Source organism: Hirundo rustica, chromosome 20 (assembly GCF_015227805.2).
Source record: "Hirundo rustica isolate bHirRus1 chromosome 20, bHirRus1.pri.v3, whole genome shotgun sequence".
Classification (NCBI taxonomy): domain Eukaryota; kingdom Metazoa; phylum Chordata; class Aves; order Passeriformes; family Hirundinidae; genus Hirundo; species Hirundo rustica.
Genome location: NC_053469.1, coordinates 5,697,721 through 5,718,263, shown reverse-complemented (window position 1 = coordinate 5,718,263; position 20,543 = coordinate 5,697,721). Strand labels below are relative to the sequence as shown.

Here is a 20,543-nt window from a genome sequence, read left to right as displayed (position 1 = left end):
TCCAAACTTAGTGCAGTACAAATACAGTATACTGAGGTAGAAGATGGTTTGAGTGTCAATTGTATTGTGAAATTTTGATTCCCTAAAATGACTGTAATTTCTCTGGTAGGTAATATCTCTGTCTTTCCATTACTGTGTTTCCAAAGGATTTTCCTATCCTTTTTGTGTTTTCAAAACAAATTTATGAAGCTACCTTAATAATAGCATTACTAATGTAAAGATAATAGGAATAAGGGATGTTTTTATTTTTTGCTCGTGTCTTAACCTGACAGTTCTTTTCAACACAGCAGATCAGTACCTGGGATAGTTTTCAAGTGCCTAGTCTAGATTAATGCCTGCAATTTCTACCTTGCCTGTGAATCATGCCCAGATGTGAAGACAAAAGATTTATTCTGCATGTCGTTAACTCTCCTTTTGTTCTCTCTTGCCCATTTAACGAGAGGGCTCTCTAGTGACTCCAGTGGCTCTCCACAGATCTCTCTCAGGTTGAAGGGAAAGTGACAGTGAGAAGGGACAAGCCATGCTCTGAAGATGGGTGTACATAGAAGTTGTTAGGAAAAATTGTGACTCCAGCCTTCAGTCAGCCATGCTCCTTCCAGATACATTTGCAGTCAGCTGACGTTTTTCCCTGAATCTTTTATTGAGAAGTTGTATTTAAATAGTGTGCCAAGGACCTGGAGCTAATTAGATAGAGCAGGATAAGTTATGTTAATGAGCACTTTACATGCACTTTGTCTTAGTGTTGCTCCTCTTCACTTCTCCATGGAGTTGTGACTTCTCTCAATAACCTGCCTCAGGGAACCATAGGTAACATGGAATATGGTTGCCAATATCCAATGTGGCCCTTTTTAATGATATGAATTTTTTGGTCATTCAGGTTTGGGTTACATGTAAGAATATCTGATGCTGTGCCACTTCTATCCCTGGGAAGCATCAGCATAAATAATTCACTGGCCGTGTGTGGCTTCAGCAGTGGGAATAGGAAAAGATAAATACTTCAAATTGAAACAGATGTGTGGCTCTTTAAAGGTATCAAACTAAGAGCACAAGATGATTTATTGTGTTAGATTTTTTTTTTTTTTTTTAACATAGCTGTGCCCTTTTACAGTAAGGGATTATATATGGGAAGTAATAATAGATTAGATTGCTTTTGAAAACAAATATAGGGGGTATTTCCTATTGTGTTGCAGGCTTTTAACACTGCAGATTGGTTTTTCAGATGTTGGGTGCCTGTTTCCAAACTTTGCTGCCCTGTTTTGACAGCGGCTAAAAGGCTGAAATATGCACTAATTCAAGTGAGGGAGGAAAAATGGCAATTTAAATCCAGGTTCCCTGAATGATGGATGGTTTCTGAGAGTATAGCTGAAGCACCTGGGCCCCTCCATTCCTTCCCCCCTGAAATGGGGTGACAAGGACTGTCTTCAGAAGAAATTGTTGAGACTTGATTAATAGTCTGTGGATGCTGAACTGTTCAGAAAGCAGAGCATTATAATTGGAAATGGCAGAGTCTCAAGTGTCAGAGTTGAGGTTGACACGTTGAGCTTGCATGACAACCAGGTGGCAGAGAGGACTGTAGGATTTTTAAAAAAACCTTGGTGTTGTTTTAAATGAAATGCTGCTACTGGCTTGTGTTAAAGAGCTCCATGCTATGGTTTGGGCAGTCAGCTGCACAAATGTGGGGAGAATTTTCCTTTTTTTACAGAGAGTTTTTGTAAAACGAGACCTCATTTGTTGCAAACACGAGCGCTAATGTGCTCAGATCAAATAATTGCTCTAATGATCTTTGCCTGGAGTGACAATTATAATTAAATAGCCTGATCCATAGTAATGGATGCTATCACATCAGATCATTCTGTGTGCTGAAGAGGGCGGAGCACCTACACAGTACCCAGTAAAGGGTCATGTGTAGAGGAGCCCTTCCCCTCTACCTGCTGCTTGTTCAGGTGGAAGATTTTCTTTCTTCTTTGCACAGCACAGGGTGGTGAATTGCTGTGTTTGCATTTATAGGAAACCTGCGTGGATTTAACATGACAGCGCCAGCACTGCAGCAGTTCTTCCCTCAGGCTACAAGACATTCCCTCCTGGGACCACCACCTGTTGGGGTCTCCTTAAAGCCAACTCGGCTGGGCTTCCCCAGCCTCCCATTCCAGCGGCAGAACCGGACTTTCCGCAAGGTGGGATTGTGGTTTCCCACTGCTGGGCAGCTTTGTGCTCTTTTACACTTGCAGCTGTTGACTGTATGGTAGGTGGAATACAAAGAGGGGAGAGAGCCTTACAAAGAAAAGAATGTTTCGTGCCATGCTGCTGACATAGAAATGCAGAAGTCATTCCATCCCAAAGGCTTTTGTGGTCCATATTTACATTTATGATGCAAAGGTTTCTGGTCACTACTTGCCCAAGAGAGAGAATTCCCCACGATAGAACTGTTTAAACCTAGGATATGAAAGGAGCCTTTAGAAGTATCAGCTTAAAAGTAATTACAACAGAAGAAATCCTGGCTAAATGCTTTGCTGTTCCAAAGCAGTTTGTTGTTCCCAAACAACTTGCTCCTACTATGGACGCTCTGCCTCTTTGGCAGTTTTCCCACATATTAATATCAAACTCATATTTGTCCTTGTGGATTTTGTAAAATCTACAATTCTTGTTTTGTAGAAACCTTTCTCACTTTCCATCATTAAGACCTCTTTTGTATCCTGGAAATGCTTCTTGGGTTGACTGCTTGTTGCCTCCTCTTAGATTAGCTTTGGCATTTTTTCATCCCATCCTGTCAAAAAGATGTAGTGGATCAGGTAAACTCGCACTCTTGGACTGTCCTCCAGAGTCAAGAGAAGGGGGATTATTTTGGATTATCCTTTTCTCTGCCCATGCACCTCTTGCCAGGGTTCCTCTAGCATGACCCTACCCTCTGCAAGCAGCTGGATTTCCTGCAGCTGCTGCTTAAAGCACTGGGGACATGTCCTGGCTGCCTGTGGAACTGAAATGCCTTGCTCTCTTGGACCATGTAAACTTGCCTTAGGTGGGGCAGTCCACTGTAAACCATCTATTCCTTTCCATTATCACGTGCTGGAATCCCTGTTCCTGCCCCACAGTGAAACTCTGGTGCTTTAGGCAGTGTGTGTTAAGGACTAAGAGCTGGCAGTGACTCTCTGCCCATTGCAGGACTTCCAGAGGGTTCCTGACAGGAAGAGGGAACTAGATCCTGGTTCTTCATCTCAGACACAAGGTGATGAGAAAATGGAAATTCCAGAGGGAATGCAAGCAGGGTCAGAGCAGAACAATTCCTCACCATCCACAGGTAAGGGGGAGCCTGCAGCAAAAACTGGAGATGATTTTAGGCTTAATGAGCTAGGTTTCTGTCTAATTGTAAATACTTAAACTGCTTGTGATAGCCTTCTGCTATATGCTTCATGTACCACTTTTACCTGAATATTTTTGATTTTTTTTTATGAGCCTGCTCCATTTCTCTTGCATAGAAGCCTCTCAGAAGTCCCTTTGACACTGAGTTCTGTTTAAGATGGGGGAAAAAAGAAAACTGGTCTGAAATTAAAGCTTCCACACTGCCTTACCCATGCTGAAGTCAACATCTCATGCAGCCAAACACATCAAGCAGAACCAGTTACAATCAGCATGCTAAGGAAAAGATGAGTTGAAAGTCCTGGTGCCCCAGTTGTCAAAACAGAAACTGCTGGGCACTGAATATCTTAATGTCAGATACAACACAGAGGGGGGAATGTCATTTCTGACTGAAGAGTGTGTGATTTAAAACTGCAGGCTTTGATGAGGTTGTGACCAGGGAATATGCAGCAGTGAAAGCTGTCTTATTAACTGGTTGGTGTCAGGTAGATGTGCCACCTTGGTTTATGTTAATGTTCCCATGATCACGGCTCTTTTCACTTAGGTACAGGACTGAGACCCGCTTAGTAGATATGAACACAGATTTCTTTTTTTGACCAATACCTCTTACAGTGACATAGCAATAAAACTCAAATATTTGAGGTCATTATCTAACCTTGTCAAAGCAGCTCATAAATTCAGAATAAGCAGGTATTTAGTATTATTTACTCTAACAGAGCCTCATTGGCATTTGCCATTCAGATATGGAACATGCTTAAGGTGGCATGGTCTGTTTTGCTAAGGAAATCTCCTTCTGTGTTCCTCCAGAGCCAAGAACTCCAACCGAGTCTGTGTTGAACACTGAGCCTCCAGCAAAAAGACTGAAGAGGTATTCATTGAATGGGATATTGAGATAGTTACTGAGTTTAAAATTATTGTCTAATTTTAATTTTTGATAATTAGGGCTATATACTCTATTGTTCTGATGTCTAGCATGTAAGAAGTATTTCAGATGCTTATAAACAGTTCAGAAAATCTCGTGGTGCTTGATGAGATACTGAGTGTTGTGGGGTCTCTGCAAGGGGTGATCCAATTATGAGAATGAAAAATGAGAGATGCAGCACACCTAAATGTGCAACAAAGCTGAGTTTGCTCGTATCTTGTAAGAAGCATAGAGGTTCTTTTCTGTTCTGGTATATTTCTCCAAGTTTCTTCCCTAAATGTCCATAAAGTGAAATGAGCAGAAAGGGAAGCCTTGGAATATGTTAGGTTACAGTAGGCATACAAGAGGGTAGTTTGAGGAATGATAAAGGAAGGGGAATCAATGCTCCCTAGTATCCATGAGCGTTGAGTTCTGTATCCTTTCTGCAAAGGTTGCCTTGCCAGTATCCCTGTCTGTTGGGTAAAAATAGACAAAGGCAATCCTATTATCCCCCAGGGATGCGCGGCAGGCTGGCCTTGGCAGGCCCATCCCGGCTCTCCCGGCCTGCCGAGGGTGCGGCAGGGACAGCCAGGGCTGCATTGCCATCTAGTGGGAAGGCACCTCGCGGAGTTCCCGGTGCCATCTGCACCGGGCTGCTCCTCTCCCAGAACTGTCACCCTTGGCTGGTGTGGAGGGAGAAGAGGAGGGAGTGAATACAGATTTCTGTAGGCACTGACTTGAGAATTCTCCAGCATATGTTAACGACGATGAGTCAGGACTCCTGGGTCCTCTTACCTTCCGTGTTAGGCATTCGCCTCCTGCTCTTGGATAAGTTTCCTCACCTTGCTCTTTCCCATCTGCAGATTACAGATTAATGGATAGCTTTAGGGGGTATATTCCAGGATTACATGATCAAGGTAATATCTGAACATCAAAGTAAAACATTAGAGAGTGATAAATATTGTGTGCTCAGGGACCATCGTGAGTTATGGATTCTGATTAGCAAGGAAGTGAATAAATTCAATTAAAGCTAGGTCGAATACATTTGAGTGTATGCTTTGTTAATCTGTTTGCCAAAGCTAATTTAATTTTAATTACATTAATATTTAGCAGGGTATTAATCAAAGTCCTGTTACATGCACTGAAAACAAGAGTCAAATCTGAGGAATGACAGCTCTCACTGCAGCAAGCCAGCTATTAGGAAAATTCTTTCCCAAGCTGCAGTTAGGGACTGCCAGATTTGATGCATATGTTATGGCTGGTATTTACCTAGAATAGATTTTTCCTTTTTCCTTAGCTTTTTTTTTTTTTTTTTTTTTTTTTAAGTGTTTCTACTATCTTCCAATGAACAGATGATGGATCTGTGAGAAAAGTAGTTTTCTGTTCTCATACTGCCCTTCACAGATTACAAGGGCATTCCCCCATTGATGTCATAAACTTGTATTTCATGCTTCGTTTTTCCATTTCCCTTTAGCCAGGAATACCAGCCTCCTTCTTCATTTCAGGTTTTTCCCACTTCTGCCTTTGCTCCTATGTACCATCTGTACACCTGGAACAACATCCTCATTGCAGTGCAGAAAGCACTCATCATCTTCAAATCCTCCTTGAACACCCACTTCTAGCATGGCATGACAAGTATCCATAGAATACCATTTTCTCTTTAAATCATTCTCGTGGTGGCTTTTGCTCCCTTAGATCGCTCCTTGGGTTTGCAGTTCAGGCTGCAAACCCTCGCCCTGAGTGCTGGCACCATCTGTGTGTGGTACTGTCAGCATTGAGCCTGCTGGCAGCACCTGACAAATAATGTTAATGCCAGTCACTCTTGTTTAATTCGTGTTTGCAGTGCCCAAACCCTGCTGCATATTTATAGCCGTGTAACCCAGTTCCATTATCACTTATCAGTCTGATAAATTATGCGGTGCGCGTGTGTTCGGCTAACGGGACGCGGTACCTGCGCTATCGGCTGTCCTGCTTGTGCAGAAGGTGCTGCTCCCTCTTGGCAGAAGGGCACCAGCAGGTGGGAATTTGAGCCGCCCTCAGAGCAGACAGTCAAGTCATGGTGGAAAGTTAGTCCTGACAGAAAAATGGGGGATGGAGAAAGAGACTGCAGAGAACACTTTGTGCCCTCTGGAAGTCAGACATTTATTCTCAATAGTCCCCTCAGGAGCGCTTTTCTCCTTAGCAGATCACCAGTACCAAATAAAACAAAGTAAGGCCCTTTTGATTTGCATTTTGTAGAGTTTCACTTCCCCCACAAGCAGAGCTGTAGGCACGCTGAAATGAAACATGACTGGTATGAATAGAACAGGCAGATATGGTGAAATCCCTGTAAACGCAGGGAGAACTCCTTCAGTTCTGACAGGTCTCTTCTCTCATGCACAGAGCATCCAGGAACACTGTCCAGGTGATGCAATTTCCATACAGATCACCAGTCACAACAGGAGAGAGCTCTCAGAGCTCTTGTTAAGAATATTTCTTGTATGAAGTTAATTCCCTTCAGGCTTTTTGCAGGAGAGGGCAGCTAACCAAAAAAACAGTTGTAAGCTTCTTGTCCAGATTATTTGGCTTCTGAATCCATTCTAGAACACCCACTCTACATTATATTTTTATTTATTTCTGCCAAATTCTTGCTTGAAATACCACTTGCAGTAGCTTATTGATTTGGGAGTTTAGTGGAGAGTGTGGTAGGTTAAACCCCAGCCTGTGCCTTTGTGTACCTTTCAAAACTCCTGTCTGTAACTTGGCAATTAAGATACTTTTCTTGATATCCCTTGAAGTGTGACTGGGGAGCCTGCATTAGAGGATGCCACAGACAGCAAGAAAGCAGGAGTCTCGTGCACCCATGTCCAAGCTGATGGTGAGTTGCTGAACCCTGTGATTTGAGCTTCTAGGACACTCCTTGCTGGAACTGCACCTGTAAGTCCCATGGGTCTACAGAAACATTCTTCCCCAAGTCATATAGGATGGGGAAAGGAGGATAAAATCTAGGAACCGAATCCAAACTTTGTCCCCTAAAATCTGTTACCTGGCAAAGGCAAATGATTGGATGTTTCTGTCTTCATTAAGGATAAGGAGAAAGGATTGTGAACTGGCTTATGGCCAACAGTGCTGTGAGGAAAGCTTCCTGACTTCACTCACCTGCTGCTTTGTTTTTCCTGTCATTGCTGTTTTGATTTAAGGCTGCTAAAAGGACTCTCCCTTCTTAGGTACAGACAATGCCAAGGAGTACACAGCCGAAGATCTCTCCAGAGAGAGGAAATTCTCTGAGGAACTGAAGGCTCCTGAGGTGAGCAGACACCGCTCCATGCAGGGGTGGTGCAGAACATACAACCTCCCCCTCCATCCTGGAGAAGCCCGTTGCCACTGGGAACCAGCTGGCACCCACGTCTGGAGCTCTGTCTCCTGCTGGAAGCTGTTGTCCCTGGCAATAAGGCATAATATATCTGCAATTAGTGCGCAGTCTGCTCTGACTTGCTGCTTTTGTACCTCTGCTGGCCTGTTCCTTACCTACTGCTGCCTAGGGATGGGGCATTCATTAAGATATTTGTATTCAGCTGGAAAGATGGAAAACTGCATTGAAAGGGTTACTTATAACTCTATGTATGGAGGGCCATAGCTAAATACATCTTTCATATTGCTAAAGAGCAAGTGTAAAAAGATTCAGATGGTGTTAAAAGATGCAACCTGAGAGTCTTTTGCATGAAATATGTGGCCCTCATGCTGGATGTTAAATCAGGACCTGTGTAAAGCTGTGAGCAAAGATTTAACCTCAGGTGTGAATCAGACTTGACAGTCTTCCATAATTGGAGATATTTATTGATGTGATCAAATGTATGATCCTGCCCATGTCTGAGTTCCTGACTCCATCAGGTGGTGTGCTGAGTAGGCTTTAGTTTTGCTGTGGAGAAACATGAGTTGATTGTGTCCCTTAGCAACAATTGTTTGTGGCTCCAATCCCCAGAGACTGGATCATACAGTGGCTGCAGAGGCTGCAGAAACAACCACCTAGGCTAATAGGGCTGGTGCCATGACACAGGGCTTGCTGATTTAGCAGCTTTGGGAGGAGTGTGTATGAGAGTCCTTCTGATCAGCCTCCTGTGGGTTCAAGCATAAGTGCGTTTTCCTAAAGGGTAAGGAGCTTAGGTGACATACAAAAAACAGGTGTAATTTTTAGAGTCTTCCACTGAGGGACTGAACTTAATGTTGATTCCTTCTTTTGGCAGGTGTTGAGCTCTGGAGGTTCACTGAAAGTGACCATTCAGCAGAGCAGTGAGAGCAGAGCTATCAGTACAACAGCTCTGAAACCAGGACACTGGGCCTGTGACGTGGGCACAGCTGATCCCAACCCAGAATCAGTCCTTAAATTCTACTGTTACATCTGCAAGACCAATTGCTGCAGTCAGCAGGTAAAAATGCACAGGTAGATCCAGGTGGTCAAGAGATGGGAATTAGATGGCTGGCTGTCAAGGGGACTTCTTAGCAAGGGCTCATGCTTAAGGAACAAGGAACATAAGAAATGATGACAAGTATGCAGAGATAATAAACCTCTCCTGAGGGCTGGCAAGCAACCTGCTAGAGAGAGAATGTGGGTGGATCCACAGGCAGCCACGCTCTTAAGCTTTTATATTTCCTTGTTAAACAGCAGTCAAAAGAAAGGAAAGCATAGCTCATACCTATTATTTTCTATGTTTTGGATACATTTAAAAGCATTTTTCTCCTAACTCCTCTTTCAGAATTTTCAATCCCACATGGCTGGAATTCAGCACCAGCAGCGACTTGGGGAGATTCAGCACATGAGCAATGTTTGTTTTGTTTCACTGCTGCCCATGGTTAAACAGCAGAAGGTGCTAGCAGGAAAAGATGGGTAAGTGTTGGTCTGCAGCAGAAAATTCAATCTGAATGTGGTCCTACATGGGTTCTAAAATTTTACACTGCACCAGGGTGCCTCTCAGTTTTAGGTAAGGTACAAACACCCTCTGGTTTCAAGGGCCTTAATCTCCTTCAGACAACTTTCTTGCTGAAGGATACCAGAGTTGACTTTGGCCTGTGTAGTTTTTAATACAGTTGATTAAGTAGGAGACCTGTTTTATTTGGTGCATTTCTGTCAGCACAAGCTAAAGTGACCTATAAGTGTGTGAGGAGAGAGGATAAATCCAAGCCTGTAAAGATAGGAATTGTGAAGAAAACAATGCCAGGGACTGACTGCTAACTGCAGTATTCCATGGAGAATAAAAAAGGAGTGACTTACAGCTCTCTCTGTTGTCACTTCAGAGAGACCCAGCAGCGGTGGTGTAACACGTGTCAGGTGCATTTCACAGGGGACCTCATCAAACATCGCAGGACCCAGGAACACAAGGTAACAGCCATAGCATGGACTTCATTTTGCACTGACCTTTTGTCTAGGAATTAAGTGGAAGTGTGTAGCATCTCCTTCTCCCCAAGCACCAAAGGCAAAATGACTGAAGTGGAGGGATGTACATAAAGTTCTGCCAGTAACTCCCTCCCTCAGGGCACTGCAGTGCTACCTCCTGCCTCTGGCATTGTTGGAGCTTCCAGTTGTCATGATGTGTCAGTATGGCCTGAGGAGACACCTCTGGTGTGTAATTCTTGACTTTTCTTAAGAAATATGGCTTATCATACTCACCTAATCAATTGAATGAAGGAATTAGTGGGCAACCTCTTTAAGCTAAACTTCAGGCAGGCCAGTGTATTTATTGACTTTCAGGAGAGAAGTGCCAGAACACCTATTTTAAGACACACTTATTTTTGCTCTGCATGTTTTTCAGCTTTTTGATGGATAAGAGTTAGGGAGTCCTTTCTGCTAGAAAGACTATTTTCTTTGTGGTCTCCCAGGATGCAAGGCAGACTTTGCTTCAGGATTCATCTGCATTCCTCCAAAGCAGTGCCTCTTGTGACTTATGGAATTGTCCCTCTTTCCTCAGCTGGCCAAACGCTCGCTTCGTCCTTTCTGCACTGTCTGCAGCCGCCACTTCAAGACCCCTCGCAAGTTCGTGGAGCATATGAAGTCCCCTGAGCACAAACAGAAAGCCAAAGAGGTAATACTGCCTGGGTGGAGAGCTGTGCAGGTCTGGAAGCAGCTACAGTGTAGAGCAGGATAACTTTCTGCTTCCCTGGCTACTGCAGGGTTGAAAGGAAGATGTGCAGGTCTTCCAACCTTGTTTTAATTTTCATTTTTTGCTGAACTTCAGTTGTTAGCACTGAAAGAAGTTGAGTGAAAAAGGGAGAAGGTGTTGGATGTATCTAGAAGTAAGAGAGCTTTATGCCCCTCTTGCAGTCCCTTCTGCTCATCACATACGATCTGTGCTGAGTCTGGGCCCTTCCTTGGTTTAATGGTGAGTGCCAAGTTGATCTGATCTTTCTTTTCTGTACCTAACAGGTTAGGCTAGGAGAGAAGGAGTTGGGGAGCCCAGAAGATTCAGAGGAGTTGATCACTGTGGATGCTGTTGGCTGTTTTGAAGATGATGATGAGGAAGAGGAGGAGGAGGAGGGAGGAGCTGGTGAGGAGGAAGACCGCGATGCAGTGCTGATGGAGAATGAGGATTCTGCTGCCAAGCAGGTATTTGAGAATCTGCTGAGGGATCCTATTACTTACTTGGTCTTGGCTGGTTGAGCTCAGGCTTTCAAGAGCCTGTTCAACCTTGTACAGCAATAGGGTGGGACTCTAGGGTTCTTCCAGAGCACAGTGTGACGCAGAAGAGAATCAGGCACTATGTGTGGGCTACATGAAGGAGTTTCTGCTGTGCTGTACAGCTTCTGCTGTCTTCAGACATTAACCTCGTTGAGGAGCACAAAGCAGTATTGACACAGTCTCTTTGAACAGCCCAGGAGTAGCTGGGTCTGATAGCAAATGTGTAGAGGTTTATCTTGACAAATACATTCCCAGAAGAGAGAAGTTACCAAGAGGGAGGTACATGGCTAAGCTTCTTCAGGTTTGGAGTGCAAGGGGTGATTTTAACCCTTGTAATGAAGTGGTCTACTCACATTGGGGTTTGCATCTGCCCCTGACCAGAGGCTGTGCAACTCTGTCTCTGGTATGTGAATCCTCTGTTTTGCTCCCAAGGTTACCAGAAAAATGAAAAAGCCTGGCAATTGTCATAGATACAGCAGGCATTAATGTTCTTTTGGTTTCCAGACCGGGCTGAAGGAAGTGTCTTTGGAGGATTACGAAGGAAGTGAGAAGTATTGTCCTGACACAGCCTATGGTAAGCAAGCAGAGTTAAGCACAAAGGGCCACAGAGCCTTCTCTGGCCACATGCTGTATCTGTAAGAGAGGATGGTCTCTGCCTACTGTTATAATGACTTCTTGTGCCATGGTGCTCCAGCATCTGCATTGGACTGGTGCAGGTCAGTGCTACCTGGAGAAGAACCTCTCCTGAGAGCAGGATGGTTCTTTATTACTGTGTGATGAAACATAAGGATGTGATTGATGTTTGTCAACTGCCTTTTGCTTTGAAGAAGGATAAGAGCCAGATACATTTCTGAGGTAGGACATGGAACAAGCAGGGCAGGAGTACTGAAGAAAGTAGGTAGCAAATGAGGGATGCTCTGGAAAGATGAAGTCGGAAAGCATATTGATTGGAATGCTTTCCAACAGAAATGCAGCTTGCAGAGAGATACTGAGCATCACTGACAGTATCAGACTCTCTGCTGGACCCGAACTGTGCATGTTTCCTCCGCTTCAGAACCCCCACGCTGTACCGAGCAGTTCCTCAGCCGTGCTGCTGCCCTGGTGGGCACTGGTGCCTCCAGATGGCTGTGTCTGGTCCCCACCCTGTAAGCGACTGACTTCAAACCCCTGATGGCCACTCGTGTTTGAGGAGGGCAGCTCTGCAGAGGCTGTTTTGTGCCCAAGGAGAGCTCTGTTTACACGAATCTTCCATATCGCTGTAACCTTCCACTATCGTGTGGCAGATGGAATAATGATTCATGCTGTGAATGTTCTCTGCGTGTTCCTCTTGCGCGCCTGCTGTCTTCTGCTTGGTTTGATCCCGTTACATTAGATCACATGTTCTCTGTAGTTTTCCATTGTATTCCTTTCTCCCTTTTTCCCCCCTAATGCTCTGTGTAGTTTCTTTGCTCTGGCAGCCAGATTTCTCTCTGAATATCAACCACAGCCATTCCATGGTAAGACGAGATATTCAGCAAGTCATCTTGCAAATCCCTGATTAACAGAAGCAAAGCTTCCCACCTCTCCTTTTTTACCCCCATCCCCCTTCTCTTTTAACATGTTTTCATAATTTGAGTTCCATTCAATGTGATCTGTGATTTCCCTTCCCCTCCCGTTTCGCAGGCCTGGATTTTCTGGTCCCCGTCGCAGGTTACCTCTGCAGGCTGTGTCACAAATTCTACCATAGCGACTCCGCTGCCCGGCTCGCACACTGCAAGTCCCTGATGCATTTTGAGAACTTTCAGGTTAGACCCTTTGGCGATTGCATGGCCTGGCATTTGTTACCCCCTGTGCGTGTCTCTCCAGTGAATCCACCACGTTAGCTGTCTTGTCTCCAGCTCATTTCCATCATCCTTGGTGTCCATTATGCCGTAGCTTTCTCCTGATGTGCTCTGTCTATGTCTCCCTCGGCCCTTGTAGATCTAAAAACAGTAAAATCCTGCTTCCCAGCTACTGCTGCTGTCATCTTTTTGCCTGTTTCTGGCTGGGAATCTTCCTCAGAGTGTCCGCTGTTTGCTGAACCTGTGGAGTCTGTAATTTAGCCTCTTCTCTGTTAGATTACAGGTTGATCAAGGTGGGTTTGAGCAGGAGAGAGAGGCTGTTCCTTGTAAAGAAAGCTGGTGCCTACGCATCTCCAGGTGTGATAGTGTAAGAACAGCTCCTTTAGCCAAAAATGTGTGTGTGATTCATCCAGGAAGAGGCTTGGTAAAATCATACCTTAGAAATCTGAAAATTTAACATTACAGACTCTTTATGTGATAGAATCTACAAGCTGGTGAGAGTCCACTTGTTCCCAGGGTCAGCCTGCAAGAGGAAGTGTCTGTCTGTCTGTCTCTGTCTGCTACCCTTTCCTAGAAACTCCTTAGCACAAAGCTCTGCAAACTGATGCTGTTCCTTTGCTTTTCTGGCTCCACCTAAAGAAGCCCTTGCTGCTTTTGTATCTAAAGCTTTTCCTACTGGGCTGGCCTGGAATCTGCCTCCATTGTTCTGTCCTTGTTGACTTGCCAGGGGGTGAGGGGCCTGGATTAGTGCTTGTGGAGGGTACACAGGGCTTGCACTGTTTCTGCCCTACCCCGTGACCACTGCCTGGGCCCTCCTATATGGGAGAGCACTATTCCCTGTCCTTGGCAAGGAGGGAGGCTCCCACATCGAATTTGTCCTCTGCCTGCACACACAATCTGCTCCCAAAAACTGCTGTGCTTCCCTACCACGTTTTAAAATAATGTTTTAAAACCCCAAACATACATACAACCCTAATCCCCAAAACTTCCTGGGTTTTTCCTAGTCTTCAGACAGAAGAAACTATTCCCAGTTGGCCATCACTGCCTCCAGGAAGGGGTGGAGTGCTTTAGAATTCTGCCAGCACTAAGAGCAGTGGATTTGGAATGGGAGGAGACCACAGCTGTTCCTTCATGGTTGCCCATCCTCTCCCACTCCTGCAGTTAGTCATTTCAGCAATGAAGGGATTTGCCTTGCTGTTTTCCTGGCTTGTTTTAGATCAGCATAGAGTGAAACTGCAGCAGCAGTCACTTATGTCACTCTTTTGGCCCATTTAGAGCTGAAATCAGATGCTCTTGTGATGCATGCCAGAGTGACCTGAGGAGTTCATGAGAAGAGTCCAGACTTACATATCTGCAGGCAGATAATTATTACTCTTGGCTGCCTGGGTGCCTTGGGGTTGTCACAGTCTGAGTTAAAGCACTGCCAGTTACTGGGGTATTCTCAGCAGAGGGTTTCAAAACAGAGGAATGTGTGCTGTTGAGACAATTTACAGCATCACTCTGGACACCAATTTGCATGCCTGCACCTGCTTAGGGTTGAGTACAGTAAGACTCGACTGATCTAATTCCAGTGTGATATGATATTGTTCATATCCCACAATTTGAGGACAGAGGAAGAAAAAGCCTGCAGTGATAAACTGAATTACAATGTAAAACTGCCTGTCAGATGTGCTGTAATTCCACATTGCAGACTGGTGAAAACCCTTGTGCTCAAAATTGTTTCTTTGAATTGTCAAGGTGTAATGCTAGTGCCAGTTCAGTTTCAGCAGGCAGCTGAAAGGGAATTGATTATGAAGGGAACTGCTGTGGGAAAGAGTGAACTTCAGTTTGTTCCTGGTCATTGAGAACTGGGCTCCTGCTATGTGTTAGCTAGCTACAGTGAGTTGTTTTCCAGAAATCCAGTCTAGAACATGTGTAGTAGCCATTTTAATCTCTTTACAGACCTCTACTGGTTCATCATGATAGTGAGTGCAAATGAGTCATTTTAGTGATGATATGCTTACCTTTACTCTGTGGAAAACTGCAGTGACTTGTAACAAGATATAATTGACATTGTAGCCTTCCTGTCAACAGTTCCATTGACCACAGATTGTATCAAAAGAGAAGAAATACTGAGCTCCCAGCTTAAGCCTTGCTTTGGCTGATAAACATAAAATCACACCAGTAGCTGAAGGCTGTGCAGAGCCTCACACGCCCAGGGTATGTGTCCTGGCAGTAGCTGAAGCAGGAGCTGTCATTTGTACTGTTACATCTACAGGGTCCTGAGTCTGACTGAGATTAACAGTTGCCAGATGGTGATTTCTGTCTCAGGAGCCACAGGTCTGCCATGCACTCGCTCAGCATTAAGTAATGCGAGTGGGACTTCACTTTTTAATATCACTTTTCCTCACAGGAGCTGACCCTTCCCTCCTGAGAGCCTCAGCAGCCAGGCCAGGAGCTGCTGAGATCACTTGTGCCCCTGCCACTCACCACTGTTTTTGTACAGGTGTTCCTGGACCAGCTGCTGCTTTGCTGCAGTGACAGGAGCTGAGCCGGGCTTCTCTCTCACGATGCTTTGTTTGTATTTGCAGAGATACAAGGCAGCAAGGCACCGTGCCACAACTGCCTACTCCGAGGCTCCTTTGCATTCCCAGGGCTCCAGCTCCCAATTGCTGGATGATCCAAAACAGCCTCTTGCTACAACAGCGCATACCAGCAAGATGAATGATGATTGTGGGATAGATAAGGAGGGCACAGAGCTGTCAGCCCTGCAAGAACAAACTTCAAGGTCTCTGGAGGGTAAGGGTGAGCTGGCCACCTCTAGGCCAGAGGGCAAGAGCCTGGCCAGCGTGACTGACGATGTGTGTGGTATCATGGTTGTAGAAGAAAGTCTGCAGGAAGAGAACAAGTCCACTGCCAGTAGTGCTGACTGCCTGTTCTCTGAGGAGAGCCACACCACAGGGGAGTCACTGGGACGGGAGGAAGAAGCCAACACAGCCAGGCAGAGGGCAGGCACAGACGACCACCAGGATCCAGGGAGCGGAGGAGGCTTAGGACAGAACGAGGCAGCAGACGCAGGCCAGGAGGCAGCAGCAGAGCCTTCCTCCCTCGCCAAAGGTGAGACAGCCGGTCTCGCCTCTGCTGGGTGCAGACGCTCCTCCAGGCGCAAACCCAGATAGAGTGGCCTTAAAGGAGAGCCCTTTACATATGATATTTGCTGGAAATGTTTATTTTCTGAGTCTTTTAATAGAGCAAAACCTTCAACTTTACTGCTGTTTTTATTTTAAGAATAAATAAGCCTGGCTTTAGCGTGTCTAATACAGGATAGTGTTGCTTATTACTTGTACAGTCGGGATACAGCAGTTATGTGGAAAGACTGAGGTTTGGATTGCTGAACCTGAAAGAAGATGGTAATGGGATTTCCACAGGGGACAAACTTCATGAAGTGATGGATGCAGATTTAAGAATTCTCTGTAGTTCCTCTCATTTCCTTTACAGAGAAAATGTTTATCTTTTGGGAGACTGCTGAATTCTGCTCCTCAGAACACTTTCCTTTCTCAGACACACACTGTTGGACAAGCAGTCTTGGACAAGTCCTGAGCTAGGCAAGAACATGCACCTTGGTCCTTTGTTAATACTTCAAGGCTTAATCCAATCTGTTCTCATAGTGGAGACTCTCAGGAACAAATTTTGTTTCAAACTGATTTTAATAAAACAGATTTCTTTTAAATAACCTCTTTAACTTTCAAAAAAACTCCTTTAACTCTACATAAGCAGAACAGTAAGACTTGCTTCCAAAGTGCTGGCTCTAGGACATAGTGACAAGATCACAAGGTACAGATCAGACCTCTCGTGCCTTGTCAGGATGTACAGGGAGGGCTCTGCTCTCTGATGCTGTGGTGGGGGCTAACCAGGCTGCTCTGCCTCTCTCCACACCTCGGTCTGTAATGATAGCTGAAGGAGTGGGGCAGCTCCCAGTTACAATGGTCAGAAACATCACTCTGGTAGCTTGTCTTATCTGTTTGGAATGCACTGGAAGTGTCCAGTGATCTGGAACCATGTGCCAGTATTTTGTACATCACAGTTAATGCGACTAAAGGAGAAGCTGTAGCTTCAAGGCAGCAGCTGGCCTAGGCCCTCCCTCTCCAGGGCTGTCATCAGTTACACTTAGGGCCAAGCCTGGAGTTGGGACAGCCCCTGCTGACTGCTTTCTCAGGGAAGGGGGTAGAGCCATAATACTCCTTGCTTGGATTTAAGGAAAAGAGCAGAGATAATTTTTCCACTCTGTGAAGAGGGCCTGGCTGGCCTCAGGTTTCCCACAACCAGCTTTAACCAAGTGTGAGTGCCAGGCTCATGTTGGGGAGCAGAAAGAACCAGCTCTCCTACACCCACCCTTGTGCTTCTGCACCTGCCTCACAGCTAAAGGAAAACAGAACATGGAGACGAATGGCAGGATACAAACACAGAAAGGAACAAGTAACAAACACGAGGCACCTCTGCTATTCAAGTTTTACATTAAATTGGTGACCAGTAACTGTCCCCTAAACACCACCAGCTGAGAGTGTGTGGTCAGACTCTAGGCAGGAGGCTGGGATCCCTGCACATCAGCTCCTGTGTTCAGCTGCTTGCTCTGCTGCTGGAACTCCAGCCGGGTCTGACGGTTGGACTCCAGCAGTTCCTTCAAGCAGATGTGTAGGTGATCATTCTTCTGCTCCAGGTGATCCAAGCAGGAGTTGATCTGGTCCAGCATGGAGTTTATTGCTGCATATTCTAAAAGCAAGGGAAATGAGAGACTGAACAATGTAAGTACATTGTTACTGCAGTCAGAGCAGGCAGTGAGAGCTCTGGCAAAACATGCCCACAGCATTTTGGTTGTGCCTTACTTGCCCCTGGGTGAGGGAAGTAAAATGCAACTGAATCCTGCATGTGCTCTGTTACCTGATCAAATTAGGCCAATGGGAAGCTGGAACACTGGTAACAAGATCTAAGGCAAGGTACCTGGGCAGTCCAAACCCATTGTGGGCACATCTGACAGCCTGAGATCTCACACACAGGCTGAGTGCTGACTAAAACAGTACCAAATAAATCCCAAAGACAAGTCAGCCTTTTTAGCTGCCTTTGGAATCATCTTTCCTGATAGTACAGGTATTTGTCAGCATGTTGCAGTGTTTATTTTCTGTGAATTATCTGGATAAGGCTTCCAAGCTGGGATGTGTTGCACTCAGGCCTGGCTGGAGTCAAGCTGCCGTAACAGTGCAGCCATCATAGCTGTGGCAGGAGGGGCTGAGCCCAGAGGTGCATCATTATTTCCACAGGAAGGTAAGTGCTGGGCACAGAGTTCAGCCACAGGATTTTCATGCTCTGTTAAGGCTTTGGGTACTTCAGATTAGACACACTGCAGATGATCCTGGCAGTTGGTTCTCTAGGTACAGTTTCTTATTCACAGCATTGTTTCAAGTGCAGCAGTTTGCCTCAGTACAATGGCATTTCACAGTGGTTTGTGTTAGCACTGTTACTCAGCTGAAAAGTGTTGTGCTACTGCAACACTTGCTTTTGGATTGCTCCAAGCCATGTTCACACAATCCTGAAGAATAACAAAAACCCAAATTGAAAAAACGGACAAGATAAACTGCTGAGGTTATTCAGGACCCTGGGGGGCTGCAGGGGACCCCAGGTGGAGCCAGGCCCATGCTCCTTTCTGAAGCTGCACAGCTGGGTGAGTGCAGGGGGGCAGAGGTGGAGCTGTGACCTGTGGGCTGATGTTTGTGAGGACTGTCCCTTTGGGACAGGGAAGGATGCCTGTGTGGGTGGGACGAGCCCACACCTCAGGGGCTGGGGCTGGCTCCTCTGAGCCCAGTGTGCCTGGGCTGGAATGTGTGCCTGGAATGCTGGGCTGAGCTGAAGGATGTGGAGAGAGGAGGGAGGGTGAGAATGTGCTCTGAGCACCCTAGGAGGGTCAGGCTGTGCTGAAATCCCCCAGAAAGGCTCTGTCCCTCTCAGCTGCCCCTTTGCCAGGGTGTCCCCAGCACACCAGGTCCAGGCACTGCTATTTCCAGCAGCTTCAAAAGAACTCTGAATATTTAAACATTGAAGTAATTTGCATTATTAATAGCTAAGAAGTTTCATTATGAAAAAATTATTATCATCCTTTTCTTATAACCACTTTGGAGCCATTCAGAGTGTTGCAACCTTTAATTCTTTGGAGAATTGTGTAATGTTGGATTTGAGCTCATTAATAAAAGTTTGGCCTTGCAGGTATACACAGAGGTGGCACTATAAGTGAAAGCACCGATGATGTTCTTGCATTTAAATTCAATCCCACAAACACATGCTTTCCAAAAAGGGGGCAGTTATCAGTATTTTTCAAATTATCAGCTCTTCAATCTGATGCACCATATTCCAGTGAATTGGTGAACAGATCCCAGGCAGACATGGTAACTACTTCTGACAAGGAGCATTCATCAACTTGGCAAGAAGTCTGTAATCATAGCAGAAGCTTAATTTTCTCAGTGCCTAAAACTCAAATGAAGGTTATATAATTTGTGCAGCTTTGGGAAATAAAAAAAAAAATAACCATTTAAAAATAAGCTGTAAAAACCTTTTATTTGATTGCAAGCTTGGTGGATTTTTGTGGAAATACAAACCACTTCCCTATTGGAAACACTGAGCAGGAGTATGGCAATTGCAATTAACTCCTCTACATTCTTACAAGAATAGTTGACAAAAAATCAGGTCTCCTACTTGAGATGAAGGAAGAGATCCACAGCCTCAGCTCCATTAGACCAGGAAATAATTGCAGCCCATTATGACCAGCTACTGCACACAAAGCCCAGTTAATTACAAGCTGAACAACCCAATTAGTTAGGATGTAGATCCAATTTAGTGACTTTCTTCATCACATCAAATGTGTCTCTTAGCTCTTCAAAAAATGTGAAATGCAAATCACTGTGATGACGCAAAGCAGTGAATGTGTCTGGAGTGTTTCAGAGCAGAAATGATTGCAGCTAGATCCCAGACACAACTCCTAAAATCACCTGTGTGATTTTATTCCATTCCACATCTGGAAACTGAATGTTTTGGAAAACAGCAGAACGCAATTCTACTGTTTTCACCAGAAGAGTAACAAAGTGCTTACGCTAAAAGAATTCCAGTTTTAAGAGTGACCTCTACATTCACATTAATGCTCTGCTGTCTTCTCACTTTCTCCACGGGCTGGTTCTAACCGGACAGGGCAGTATCAGAAACTTCCTACCCAGGCACTGCAGAAATGCCCCAACGTGGAATTTGCCAAGCTACCTGCATTAAATTCTCTTCCTCCATGCATGACTGCTCCCAGATCTGCCCACGTGATCTGCCCTGTGGTTTCGAAACCTGAACATCCTCTTTCCGGACATCCGCACCCCGTACGCCGGCAAAGGCACAAAATAATTTTTTCACAAGAAAAAAACCCCACCCTTGGGTAACACGCTGGAGCTCGGTGCCCCGTGGCTGGGTGGGACTCAAACCCTGCAGCCCCTCAACCCCACTGCCGTGGGGCTGGCGTCGGGCATCGCCCTCGGCAGAACATCTGGGCACACCTGGCTACATCTGGGCACACCTGGCTACATCTGGGCACACCTGCACTCCGCCCCCCGCAGCCCAGGGGACCAAGCCAGGCCGTCCTTCGCCACGGGATCCCCTCCGAGATGGCGGCCCCGCTGTCCCCCACGCACCTTCCTCCTCGAAGGTGTCGCCGCCTTCGCCGCCGTCGTCGCCGGCGCCGCCGCCCAGCACGTGCGGGTCTCCGTTGGGCCCCGACATCCCGCCGCGCCCGCCCGCGCCTCGGCGCCGCCCGCACGGC

General features: G+C 45.7%; 2 protein-coding genes across 5 annotated transcripts in view; one reads left to right on the top strand and one right to left on the bottom strand.

Moving 5' to 3' along the window:
• CIZ1 (CDKN1A interacting zinc finger protein 1) overlaps positions 1 to 16,436 on the top strand; it is a 26,234-nt gene extending 9,798 nt beyond the window's left edge. For 2 of the 4 annotated variants that reach the window (XM_040083657.2, XM_040083656.1), the window contains 13 exons: positions 2,008 to 2,174; positions 3,160 to 3,295; positions 4,162 to 4,222; positions 7,033 to 7,112; positions 7,462 to 7,541; positions 8,479 to 8,661; positions 8,989 to 9,119; positions 9,527 to 9,611; positions 10,198 to 10,311; positions 10,653 to 10,832; positions 11,409 to 11,478; positions 12,567 to 12,688; positions 15,295 to 16,436. In XM_040083657.2, the coding sequence (XP_039939591.1) occupies positions 2,008 to 2,174; positions 3,160 to 3,295; positions 4,162 to 4,222; positions 7,033 to 7,112; positions 7,462 to 7,541; positions 8,479 to 8,661; positions 8,989 to 9,119; positions 9,527 to 9,611; positions 10,198 to 10,311; positions 10,653 to 10,832; positions 11,409 to 11,478; positions 12,567 to 12,688; positions 15,295 to 15,882 (1,997 nt within the window). In that variant the 3' untranslated portion in view covers positions 15,883 to 16,436. The remainder of the gene's footprint in view (positions 1 to 2,007; positions 2,175 to 3,159; positions 3,296 to 4,161; positions 4,223 to 7,032; positions 7,113 to 7,461; positions 7,542 to 8,478; positions 8,662 to 8,988; positions 9,120 to 9,526; positions 9,612 to 10,197; positions 10,312 to 10,652; positions 10,833 to 11,408; positions 11,479 to 12,566; positions 12,689 to 15,294) is intronic. The other 2 variants (XM_040083658.2, XM_040083659.2) reach the window with 2 other exon arrangements.
• On the bottom strand, positions 16,392 to 20,543 carry BBLN (bublin coiled coil protein). Its single transcript, XM_040083660.2, has 2 exons — positions 20,416 to 20,543; positions 16,392 to 17,473 (listed from the first exon to the last, which is right to left on the bottom strand). The coding sequence occupies exons 1-2, from the start codon at positions 20,501 to 20,503 to the stop codon at positions 17,280 to 17,282; spliced, it is 282 nt and encodes a 93-aa protein (XP_039939594.1). The 5' UTR covers positions 20,504 to 20,543; the 3' UTR covers positions 16,392 to 17,279.

What these genes read in the sequence shown, in the direction of transcription:
- BBLN (XM_040083660.2), bottom strand. Translation starts at nt 20,503, where the DNA reads ATGTCGGGGCCCAACGGAGACCCGCACGTGCTGGGCGGCGGCGCCGGC. An exon ending in CGACACCTTCGAGGAGGAAG is followed by an intron (nt 17,474 to 20,415) that starts GTGCGTGGGGGA and finishes CCTTGCTTTTAG; the next exon opens with AATATGCAGCAATAAACTCC.